The sequence below is a fragment of the Oculina patagonica genome, chromosome 9 (assembly GCF_052425735.1).
Source record: "Oculina patagonica isolate OP01 chromosome 9, crgOcupat, whole genome shotgun sequence".
NCBI classification, from domain to species: Eukaryota; Metazoa; Cnidaria; class Anthozoa; order Scleractinia; family Oculinidae; genus Oculina; species Oculina patagonica.
In genome coordinates, this window is record NC_135766.1 from 22,845,864 (window position 1) to 22,858,053 (window position 12,190).

Consider the following 12,190-nt stretch of genomic DNA (forward strand, 5'->3'; position numbering starts at 1 on the left):
ATCGTAAACAATATACCAGTAGGATTTCACATTGCAAAAGATAGAAATACTGAAATACAAGCTAATACAGTTTGTAGAAAAGAGAAAGTTAACTATGCCTGGAGAGTATCCAGAATTTGGGGTAATATTAATGTCGCGGAAATTAACGCTGACAAAAATTTACGCGATATTTTAAAATTCGCGTCAATTTCATGGAGCGTTAATTTCCCATATTAAATAAGGTAGTTGGGAAGTTGCGCGAGATTTTAAAACCAATCACTAAGCGAAGTTATACAAAACCAACTAATGAATATAACAGAGACACTCTTGGAACATTTTTATTACAAGTTTAATACACGAGTTAATTTAACAAAGCTTAGAAGACCACCGAGTTGAGCATGGCACCGAGGCATTGTACGATGTCTGACGTCATCAACACCTCCACACTTTCTTCCAGATGACGCTTGGGATCCTAACAAGAAAAAAATGATAATTTTAATCTCACTCTTTGTCTGTGTTACTGAAAACGATTGCTGTATTTCATATGCTTAGGTGTCCCACCACAAAAGTTAACCCTGACCCGATATGGTTCTAACTTGAAGTGTGTGACCAATCGAGCAGTAATTGTACAGTCGAACCTCGATACCTCTTTAATACGGACACCTCCGGCTCCCTATTACAGACAATGCAATTGGTCCGAAAGAGACCAAACTTCGCATAAACTCTGACACTTTACCCGTCCGTCTTAGGGCCCGGCAAAACGAGGAAACATGTTTCCAGAAACACGCTGGAAACATGCTTCCATGATTGTTTTTTTCGTTTTGCCATGCTTCCATGCCGCGCGGAAACACGGAATGTTTCTGCCGTGTAGCAGAAGCAAATTTTGCTTCTTGGAAACAAAATAGACGCTGGAAACAATGCTTTCCGTGTGGCAAAACTGGGAAACATTGGGGAAACATGCGCGCGCTACATTTGTTTTTGGAAACATGTTTCCTCGTTTTGCCAAGCTTTTAAAGGGGTTCGACTGTATGTGATACTGTTTTACTTCATACAAAATGATTTTTTCTTGTTGAGAATTTATCATCTTGGAACTGCAAACTTTTCGAAAAGTGAACTAGTGGTTCGTTCTGAAATCCAGTTAAAATTCTCCTAGCGACCACAGGTGAGCGGCCAGCTCCCCATACGCCCCACCCCCATGAAACCCCGTTAATTTACTTGAAAAGCTCCTGCACATTTGGATTTACTAAGTGGGTTTTTTCTTTGTTGTGATTTTAAAATCGTAAAACGTTTGATTTTGCGGATGCGTTCACTGTATCTTACGGCATTTACGTTGTTATGGGGCAGTGGAACTACGGTACGGCTGCTGTGCCAGTAACACACAATACGCAATCTATTTGGCATGTTAAACGCTCTTGAAGGTGACAAACAAAATTCTTGTCAGTGGCTGGTCGCTTACGAAAATAGAAGCTAATTAGTAATGAAATATTCTCGTATAAAGCGACCAGCTCTATTTCAAGTCTATAAGGTGGTCACTTACCAGAGCTTCGACTACACAAGACAATATGCTTTCCTCAGGAATCAGGATGAATTTTTCTAGAATTGACAGACCATAATTTTTACAATTACATACCTGCTTGCCGACATTTTTTATCGCCCGTTGTTCTGGGGTCATGGTATCTTCTTCTTCAACCGCCTACAATTTAGAAAAGCCCAATTTAAAAGAGGTAAAGTCTGCATAAGAGCCTGGCCGCCCATCAGGCCAGAGCTTAGAGCAGTTTTCAATTGAGTGTCGTAAAACCAAAACCAAAGTTATCACTCTAGCCAATCACAAAGAACACAGACAATTCAGTGAGCCAATCAAAACTCGAAGCAAATACATGTAGCCGGCACGAAGCGCGGGCAAACGTGCGCGAGCGAGTGACGATTGGTTTTGGTTTTACTTCTGATTGGCTGAGAAACTGGCGCGAGAGTTTTAAACCAATCACTGAGCGTAGTAATGCAAAACCAAAGCAAACGCGAATTACTTTCGACACTCGAGTGAAAATCGCTCTATCCTGGTTTCCGTAGATTTATACTCCCCCTTGATGGGATGCTTGTCCATCGCAGGCTTCCCCCAGCAGTAAATTCACCGGTACCTATTTATACACCTGGCGCCAGTTGTTTAAAGGATTGATAACGCTATCCACCGGATAAATCGCTTTCCAGTGGAGTCTCAACAAAACATACTACGCTACAGTTATTTCAGGCAGCCAGACCCCTAATTATTTATTTATACTATATATGTATTATCTTTTTGTAAATATTTAGCGTAAAAATAAAGTTTTGTTGTTGTTGTTGTCCACTGAAAAGTGACTTGTCTGGTGGATAGCGCTATCCACCCTGTGAACAACTGGGGCCTGGGTGGAGAGACGCACTATGAGAGTAAAGTGTCTTGCCCAAGAACACAACACAACGACCCCCGCCATCTGTCACTAAAGCTAGTTCGCGCGTTATGAATTGACCACTGATGTATTTAGCGCTTTTGAAACCTCGAGAAAAAGTGCTTTATAAATATATCATCATCATCATCATTATCTTACCTTGTGATAATTCTTGACGAGTTCTAGCATTTCCTGTAATAAATGAACACAAAAATGCTTAAAAACTGTTTAACGTATAGCGTTACAGCTTCCTGAAATACATGTAATTTGCGCCGATTCGTTCTTCTGATATCAAGGACCTTGAGATGGGAGTACGAGATCGAGTACAAGTACGTCTTTCGAATTTCAATCCAGTTACGTTCCCAGAGCCCCCACTCCTCCCTGCTGCTGACAGTTGAAAAGGATATTATAGGTAAGAGACTAGTGTGAAATGTGATAATCGAAAGCATACGCATTAGGTGATATGATGATATGGGTGCTTATATAGCGCATTTACAAAGCTCATGATCAATGCGCTTTACAATTTAAATCTATGGGATGAGACCGGACATCAGCATATAAGGCGCCTATGGCAGCCGCTATCCGTCCATGTGTATGATCTCACCTCACCACCCAACCCATGGAATAGAACAGACCACAACACCGGGAACTTCATGCCCTACTCTTTGCGATGAGTGTGTGGGTTCTCTAACGTCCCCTGCTGATTATAACACTGAAGATGCAGGAGACGGGGCCTACGGTTTATCGTCCTTATCCGAGAAGACTAGAATGTCTAACCATTTGCAGATGTAATTACAAAGGCAGCACATTCTCCTTAGTTATTTTAAGACCCTGAGTGTTGGTCCGGTCTGGGAGTCGAACCCGAGACCTCCCGCACGACAGTCCGGCGCTCTACCACTGAGCTAACCGGTCGGCGGTAAATACTCGTACTATACTCAATCTTGTACTCATACTGCGATCTGAAGGTCCCTAATATTACATGTAACCCCCTCAGATATATGTATATACCCTCTCCTCTGATATAAGGTAAGCCTCCTAAGAAATCCTTTGAAAAGCTGTGTATAAGCCCAGGGTCTTTACACGGCTATTATAGATGGCCTTATAAGTTTCTTTCCATGTGGTATTCCAATAAAAACCAGGAAAAGTATTGATGCTGATTGTCACCTTGACTGTCTTCTGGTTCAGTGAGCAGTGCTCATCATATTCTTGTAAAGTTAAACCGTCCATCCATGTCTTCTTGTGTAGATTCAGCAACATCTGTAACACAGTACGTCAAATCAGTCATGAAGCATGCAAGACAACAAATCAGAGTGAGCATTATAAGGCAGCGAATCAGAGTGTACTCTAAATGGAAATCAACCAACCAGGGTGCATGGTAAAGATAATCAATATTAGACGCACAAAATCAGGAAATCTCTATGCAATTGATTGAGTAAGCAAGAGCCACAACTTTGAACCAAACAGGGTTATTGAATGGCTAATTGTTTCACCAGGCTGTGTAAACACGGTTAAATTACTTTTTTCCCAGCCTGCATCGCAGACAGTCTAAACAGCCGGTAGAGTAGTCTATGTCGAGGGTTTTGTGACATGTCCGGCTGTAATGCAGGCTATTCTCGCTTTAATATTTTAAAAGAAACAGAAAACTGCAGCTGTTATGATCACACAGCCTCGCCATGCCTTTAAGAGAGCTCAAAGGCGCCCTTTTGAATTCACACTCTTGCTCGCATCTACACAAAAGCACAAATGGGTGTGCTAATTTATATCAACTAATAATATTTTTTAATGGAAATATTCAAACCTTTTGCTCTAGCTCATTCTTTTTGTAGTTGATGGAGATGGAGTAGTAGTGTCTGTTCAGACCATGTATTAAAGCCTGCAAATGAAAATATATAAAAAATAAAAACATTCTTCAGTATTACAGCTTTGCCAGATGTGTCATCTGGGAGGAGCAGTGTGGATTTGAGCCCTGGTTGGGATCACTGTGTTCTTGGGCAAGACACTACTCTCACAGTGGCTCTATCCACCCAGGTGTATAAGTAGGTTGAAGCGGGCTGTTAAAAATTGCTGATGGGTGGTAGAGGGGCAACAAGCATCCCATCTAGGGGACACAAATGATGATAGGGTTCTGTAGGTGTAGGCGCCTTACTTTATAGCACAGCTGGAGGTGTCTTTCTGTTGATGGAAAACCTATAGACAGTGTCCAATCTAATAGTCCAATTCTGATATATTAAAATTCTAACTTGGCTCCGAGGCTTGGGGGATAAAACAAAATAAATTATTCATTAATCCCTCAACCTCTATGTGATCTCTTTTGTTTTATTCCCCCAAGCCTTGGAGCCAAGTAAGAATTTTAATATCATGGAATTGGCCTATTAACTAGGTGTTTGTAAGGCAAGGTCAAATGGTGTTCCAAAAGAAATGCACACACACACGCACCTGTATTGAAGGTTTTTGTAAATGCCCAAGGTTTGACGTTGTTTGCCGTGACTCCTGGCCAAGTACCATCATGTTAGGATTGATGAGACGAAATGCATCTATAACCACCTAAAACAGCGTAACGAGAATGATATTAACCATTTCTGTTACTGCAGTGATCAGGAACTTATTTCTCCTTGCACTATCAAGTGAATAAGTGATGAGAATACAGTCAACTCTCTCTTAACAGACTCCTTTATAAGACGGACACCTGGTCTTGGTCCCGTCCCTGTCGTTTTTCAGTCATTTTACTGTAACTAAACTCCCTATAAGAAGGACACCTCTCTAAAACGGACAATTGGAGCCGGTCCCAACGGTGTCCGTTTTAGAGAGAGTTGACTGTATACAAAATCATCAATGGGAAAAACTGTCTTGAATGAATTGATGCACCCATGAAATGGCCTCAGAAAGAACTGACCGAAGAAAAACACTGACAGTATCATACCTTTCCTTTGACACTCTGAATGGGATCAACAACAACAGCGACAGCTCTCTCAGAGAGTGCTTCAAAACTCTGTGAACAAAAAGATAACATGGTATTTTAAGGACATTTGAGCCAAAAAATTCTACACAGTCATGTCCGTTTATTTTCTCAGACTTCTCCTGTGAATTACTTGCTCTCCATCTTCTGTGAGCCCAAAGAAGGCTAGTCCTGAAAGATCCCAGTTTTTATTTTTCTGGCTTTTTGTGGCTAAACATTTTTGCCACAGTCAACAATGTGCATGTGTGAAAAAATCATCCGGATATTTAAAAGACATTGGGTTTAAGTTGTGCAAGTACACTATACAAAAGTATACATTACCTGTTGTGTGTTAATATCGACACCTGAAAGCCAACAGCCGAAGCCCGGATGTGAATGATACCAACCAACTACCATTTCTGGTCTGAAACAAATTTACCATCTCAAGTAATTGCGTTGTTCCAAATAAATATCCATACCATCCCATGGAGGATTTTTTTTAGTGTCACATGGAAATCTCAGTATCAGCTTCATACTTTGCTTTTGAAAACTTTGGGTTTTTACCCCCTCTCCAATCCCCTTCTTCTTTGGGGTGGGTATGGATATCTCCTGGAACCACACATAATGCACTTCTGCATTACATATTATTCCATAAAACAGCATATGTTTAACATTCAATCCTTCAAACAGGCAGGCTTTAGACAGGGATCATAAATTAGCACCATCATAAATAATATTACAGTGCTTACTATGGAACAGTGCAATCTATCTGACTTCCTGCAAAGCACATAAAACATTATTATGATCTCACCGTCCAGTCTGTTTGAGCATGTCCAACATCTTAGCTTGAAAAACAGGATCAACTGCTTCTACACTCACACCCTACAAAAATTGTCGACAATTTATTGTTGAGTGATGAAGATTGTACTACAGTCAAACATGTCACAATAGCTGTTGTCCGTATGAAAAAGGTATTTGTATTACCCGTAAATAGATTTAGCCAAGCCTAAAAACGAAGATCCATGGTTGTTTACTTTACGAAAACTCAAATGCATAGTTTTCCTATTTCCTGTGCATGCATGATTCTCCTGTTTCTATGGTTATGGGGCTCCGCTCTGCTACCCATTTGGCCACTGGGGAGCTCTGCTATTAAGCATGTTACATTAAGAGAAAGTGTAATCTTGAGCCTTCTGCAGAGACCAAGAAAAGTGTAGGTAATTACAAATGAGGTATCTGTGTTGAGCTGGTGTCTGTATAGCATGTGAAGTAATGTGAATTGCCAAGTCAATATATGTATCCGGGCTGTAGTGTTGTGCTATGGTAACATCCAATTATGTCACACAACGGCAAAGTAAAATGTACAGAAACTGTGTACAATCACAATGCAAACCTCTTACTTGGTGTTGAAATTTATTGTGAAAACACAAATAACACATGTGCTTTACTGCAGACTCACCGTTCCACTTTGCGGCATTGCAAACACATCAATCACTCGCACAGTGTAGTCATCTACAAACTCGCCTAACATGAGACCCATCACTTCCATTGGAACTCCTGCCCTTCCTGGAGGTTAAAAAGACGTCAGGTAAGAGTCTACTGGCAACCTCATATCAGACGTCACCCTTTAAAGGGACTATAACATGGCTGAGTGAAGTTTATTTTATTAAGTTTTGCCAAATACTCGATGAAAGTTTGCAGAGGAATTACTTATATGGATCTAAATGACAAAACCATAGCTTTATTGCAACTAAATTTGACTTTAAGGTATAATGATTAAAAGTTACAAGCAAACGAGATTGACTTTGAAAATTGTTCAGCCCAACAATATTTAAAAAACCCTTATCACAATCCGTTTCAATCTTCATCACTTTTGGGCCATCTGTACCTTCTTTTGTATTTGCTGTGTTACTGAAATGTGCCTTCACTATTTTAAGAGGTTATTTTTATATACTTCACCGAATTTGATGGTCATTTCCCATGCCTAAATTTGGCGAAACTCTGTGATACGATCCCTTTAAAAAAAGCTGTACATGTATAGCACGCATGCTCCCATACTTAAATGTCTACTGTTGCATTTACTGCAGTCTGGTGTTCTAATAAACTAAGATACATGTTTAGTACTAATGAAAGGTGTAAGGTTTGGTAGATGATAAGTTCACTGTTTGAACTGGTCCTAGAAGACTTAATTTTCTTTAAAAAATTCTAGCAAGATAAAATATGACATAAAAAATACATGAGGTGAATCATAGTGAACTGAAGTGGAACAAGCGAAAGAAAATGAGATCAATAAGATTAATTAAAACAGTCATTATTATAAGGCCAGGTTACTGACTCTTCAATATTTTTTTCATGACTTTACAGCTCAAACTAATAAATAGCTAAGGAAAAAAATGCATTTTATATATTTACAGAGTTTTGACAAATTTAACATTTACAAGTCACAACTTACCATGTTTCAACATCTGCACATGAGGATATAAAGAATTGAAAAAAATAAGTGAGAAATTAAGTACACATAAGTATAGAAAACCAAAACAGTTTCTAGACTGAAAGTTATTCATGTACAATGTAATTTTGTATTATTATTTAAGTTTATTTGCAAATCAGCAATTTGTTTTGCATTTTTATGTTTGGAGAGGCTATTTTTGTGAGGGGAACTAATTTTGGTGATTTTCAGCAAGTTGTGAACTGCCGCAATATCAACCGGCAAAACCTAGCACACATTTAAAAACTTGTTCATTGGGGCTCATACTAATCAACAGTTTATTATTACTGCATCTTGTTCTATTGTGGTTGATTGCTTTGGTAACAAATGAGAAATAGCATCTGCTCTACTTGATGAATATTTGGACAAATTATGTCTGCTAGTTGTCTAATAGTAGAGCAGTGGTCTGCGTTTTGGCTAGTGGGCCATCAGGCTGGAGCTTATCCTGGGTTCCGTAGCGTGAAGCGACTAGGGGTATTTCTACTCCATCCCCTCTGGATGGGATGTTGGTCCAGCCTTTTAGCCAGGATTTAAAAAGTGGAGTCCAAAATTTTTATAAGGCCTAACTTTGTCCCCATAGGAGGGCCTGAAAAGCATGCAAGGTGTTTTTCTGCAGAAACATGTGTGAGTGCAAAGGTATTTAAAGATTTCCAAATTTACTAAAAAAACCTCTGTTTACAGTTATTCATTTTAATTTTCTCTGAAAAGTGGCCGTCCATAGGACTCCTGGACTCCCACCTGGCTAGAAGCCAGTGTTGGTCCTATAACAGTAGTAACCCCCAGCATTAAATTTGCTGGTACCCATTTATACACCTGGGTGGAGAGAGGCACTGTAAAAGTAAAGTATCTTGCTCAGCTACCCCAGCCAGGACTTGACTTTGGACCGCTTAGCCAAGAGTCCAGCATCTTAGATTACAAAGGACGAACAACAACACATGCTTCCCACCTTATCTATCAACACATGTAACTACCTTATTATAGGAATATTACGAAGCATTTTAACTACGCGAACAAAATATACGCGTAATAAAATTAACGCGAATTTAAGAAAAGTTCTGGTTAAATCCTTATAGTAAAAAAGTTAACATCAATGAAATTAACGCGAATTTTTGAAATTCGCGTTAATAACATGTATCGTTAGTTTCCTATAATAAGATATGTATTATCCAAAAGTTATTTCTGTTTTTATCCTTTAGTACATTATCATTAGGGTGGAGTGAGTTTCAATGTTGAACTATTTTCCAAATCACAAAAAATCAAAAATTTTGCGTTGTGTGGTTATTTTGTTCAAGTTAAATGATATGTACCTTTAAGAGAGCAAGTGACGAGATGTAAACCTGTTCTGCTGTATCTACAACTGGTGCATCACTTGGCGGGGGCTGCAATAAAAACAAGCATGAGCAACACATTTTCATCCATTCAAACAAAGCAAACTATTGTGTGTCAGTTATTTCAATCTTGTTATTACTAACTGCATATAGAAGGGAAGTTTATTTCTGTCTCTACTGTCTCTCTGTGTTGCTTTCCCTTGTGTAAACTCAAGCCATCTTCAATGGCCAAGACAGACAAAAACTAGGTAACTTGTACTAGTGTGAAAACAGAACAATTTCAGGCTTAAGTACTTTCCAGCTCTTATATACTTTGATGGGTTAGTGCTACAAACATTTATCAGTTACCACTACAAAAACTTATCAAACATTAAATGCCCAATCATTGATAACCAAATTGTAGACTGTTCACAGTCCCCTATTTTTCCGTGAAGTCTTAGAAATGGATTGTTCAGCCCGACGGGCCGCTATCTTGGTTTACGAACGCGAGCAAAAAATGGGGAGAGTGCAAAAAACCCCGTGGGTGGGAGCGGGGAGTGTGGCGGGGCGGAAAAAATATTTTTTCCGCTCTCCCACCCCCACACTATGAGCATCCAGCCCAGCCACCCACGGGGTTTTTGCACTCTCCCCAGTTTTCGCTGGCATTTGTAAACCAAGATGGCGGCTCGTCGGACTGAACGATCGATCTCTACGACTTCACAGAAAAATAGGGGACTGTGAACAGTCTAACCAAATTGTGATTATTTTCTTGAGGCCACTGGTAGCCACAGCAATACAACACTCTTAATTTTAGCTTTAAATGCTTATGACTCAAAAGACCCCCATTTTTTATCACTGAATAATGATTAGCATGTTAAGATACAACTTTTTACAAAGTTAAAAAAATTCTCCAGAGCAGTTTAGGTGGCTCCGAAAATCCTCCAGAGAAATGTTTTTAAATAATTTGTTTATTAATGATTGGACATTTGTTTGATGCCATTTTTGTTGCAGTAACTGATACAGTAAACTCTCGTTATAGCAGACACGCTCGGGGCATCGTTTAGAGTCCGTTATAGCAAGAGTCCTTAATAGCGGGAGTCATTTCCAGTCAAACCTCTTTCGCCGGGGATCTGGATTTTGTTGGTAATAGCGAGTGTCTGAAATAGCAGGTTGTCCACAAGGTGAGAGTAGACTGTAAAATTATGTTTGTAGCACTGACCAAGTGATCTTAGCAATAGAGCGGTTTTCACTTGAGTGTCGAAAGTTAATTGCATTTGCTTTGGTTTTGCATTGCTACGCTTAGTGATTGGCTAAAAAAAAAGGGGGGGCAACTTTCTTAGCCAATCAGAACTAAAACCAAAACCAATCGTGACTCACTCGCGCACGTTTTCCCGCGCTTCGTGCCGGCTACATGTATTTGCTTCGAGTTTTGATTGGTTCACTGGATTGTCTGTGTCCTTTGTGATTGGCCAGAGTAATAATTATTACTTTGGTTTTGGTTTTACGACACTCAATAGAAAACTGTTTTAAGCTTACATGTAACAAGTTTTGTTTGTCGATCTCTAGTGTGATGACTGTGACCTAGTGTGGAAACTGCCATTTGAGGAAAAGCCATTGTACATGGGTAAAGAGGCACTGTCACGGGGATTATTCTGCTTTCAGTAAAAAGTAAAGTAAAGGCAAAGTACTCTCGCTTGTACACGAAATGCACGCAGAATATCAAGATGAAGATATAAAGTTAATTGTGTTGAAGAAGAACTGTTATTAATTTTTAACTTTTTTAGGCCACAAGGGCAGAACTTGAAAAAGTCAGCCTAACTTTTTCAAGTTGAGATCTAAAGTTCCTGAAGGCATCACAGTAATATCAACTGTCTATAGCTTTAGTACACTGGCAAAGTAATTTTAACAAAACTGGACCACTATTTGTTTGTTTCTATACGTCTTTAGGCTCTTGAAATTTTGACATGAAGCTCGTAACAGTGTCCCTTTAAGATTCAAGAAAATTGGCAGTTGTCGATGGATATAAAAAGAATACTTATGGCTAGGAATATATGTAAGCTTAAGAAGTTTTTATTTAACACGAATCTTCAATTCCTGAGTCTACCAACATTTAATAGTCTAACTTAGTTATTCAGCCTTATTTGATCATCCGGAAATCGAAATCCTCGCGTTTAGTAACAGGTTAATTTTATGGATTTTAAAGCGTAAATGCCATTATATTTACTTACTTGACCAACTCCAGGAATACCACCGGATCCTAAACGTAATATTCTGTCCATTTTTTAAAGCTAAAAGTGAAAAAATGTGACTCTTCGCTTTGTTAATTCTGTTTGTCAATGACAATGCAGTTTTTCAATATGGCGACTATACGATAGGTACTTCATATATGGTAATTATAATGTACCCTGATATATGCTTACCCGCTGCAATATCGCTGGCTCGTAATTATTTCTCGTCTTAGTCTCCCAAACGCCACGGTCAAATCACAGGCATACCACCCTATGTGTTCGTGGCACAAGAAGCATACAAGCATTGTGACTGTATGTTCGAAATATAAAGAAATGTATGAGAATATCAAAAGGCACTTATTGCCGAAAAATAATGCAAGTAATGTATACATTACCCGTTGAAATGCTCAAATTCGCCATTTTGAGTCGCAGAGACGACGAAATAAACAGATGAGGTAGATTTGCGTTTATTTTGAGCCTACCTTATTATAGGAATATAAGGTAGCCGGTCATAACGCCCCCAAGATAAAACGCCTCCGAGACATAACGCCCCCTGTAAGACATGACGTCCCCTGTTGAGATTTATATATTCAGAGAAAGATCAGAGAAGAGAAGGATCCGAGGATGTAATAAAATCAATAAATGATATGAACTACTGTAGTTTACTGGCCTGTTTGCGTTGCGTTTCATCCGTTAATGGCAATTGTGATTCTTCTGTTTTTGTTACTCGATCGGTATTGCTCGATCCATGTGAGCAACGAGTAGTAAGATGAATAACTATGTAAAGATACTTACCTTTTTACGGTGCGATTCCATTGTTAAACATTATGTAGCAT

General features: G+C 39.2%; 1 protein-coding gene across 2 annotated transcripts; it reads right to left on the reverse strand.

Moving 5' to 3' along the window:
* Window positions 1-301: 301 nt before the first annotated feature.
* LOC144665563 (26S proteasome non-ATPase regulatory subunit 14) lies at window positions 302-11,504 on the reverse strand. Of its 2 annotated transcripts, XM_078526814.1 has the most exons (13): window positions 11,355-11,504; window positions 9,127-9,198; window positions 7,784-7,796; window positions 6,791-6,897; window positions 6,146-6,216; window positions 5,677-5,758; window positions 5,320-5,388; window positions 4,836-4,943; window positions 4,198-4,272; window positions 3,564-3,656; window positions 2,559-2,591; window positions 1,610-1,672; window positions 302-451 (listed from the first exon to the last, which is right to left on the reverse strand). In XM_078526814.1, the coding sequence occupies exons 1-13, from the start codon at window positions 11,403-11,405 to the stop codon at window positions 356-358; spliced, it is 933 nt and encodes a 310-aa protein (XP_078382940.1). In that variant the 5' UTR covers window positions 11,406-11,504; the 3' UTR covers window positions 302-355. The 2 variants fall into 2 exon arrangements, with proteins under 2 accessions (XP_078382940.1, XP_078382941.1); XM_078526815.1 differs by lacking the exons at window positions 7,784-7,796; window positions 11,355-11,504 and having other exon boundaries at window positions 6,791-6,919; window positions 9,136-9,198.
* Between the last annotated feature and the right edge of the window lie 686 nt (window positions 11,505-12,190).

Excerpts from the sequence above, each read along its gene's own strand:
- LOC144665563 (XM_078526814.1), bottom strand. The coding sequence starts at position 11,405 with ATGGACAGAATATTACGTTTAGGATCCGGTGGTATTCCTGGAGTTGGT. Across the intron at positions 9,199-11,354 it reads GTATTCCTGGAGTTGGTCAA|CCCCCGCCAAGTGATGCACC; the intron begins GTAAGTAAATAT and ends TTTTTATTGCAG. Across the intron at positions 452-1,609 it reads TAAAAAATGTCGGCAAGCAG|GATCCCAAGCGTCATCTGGA; the intron begins GTATGTAATTGT and ends TTTTCTTGTTAG.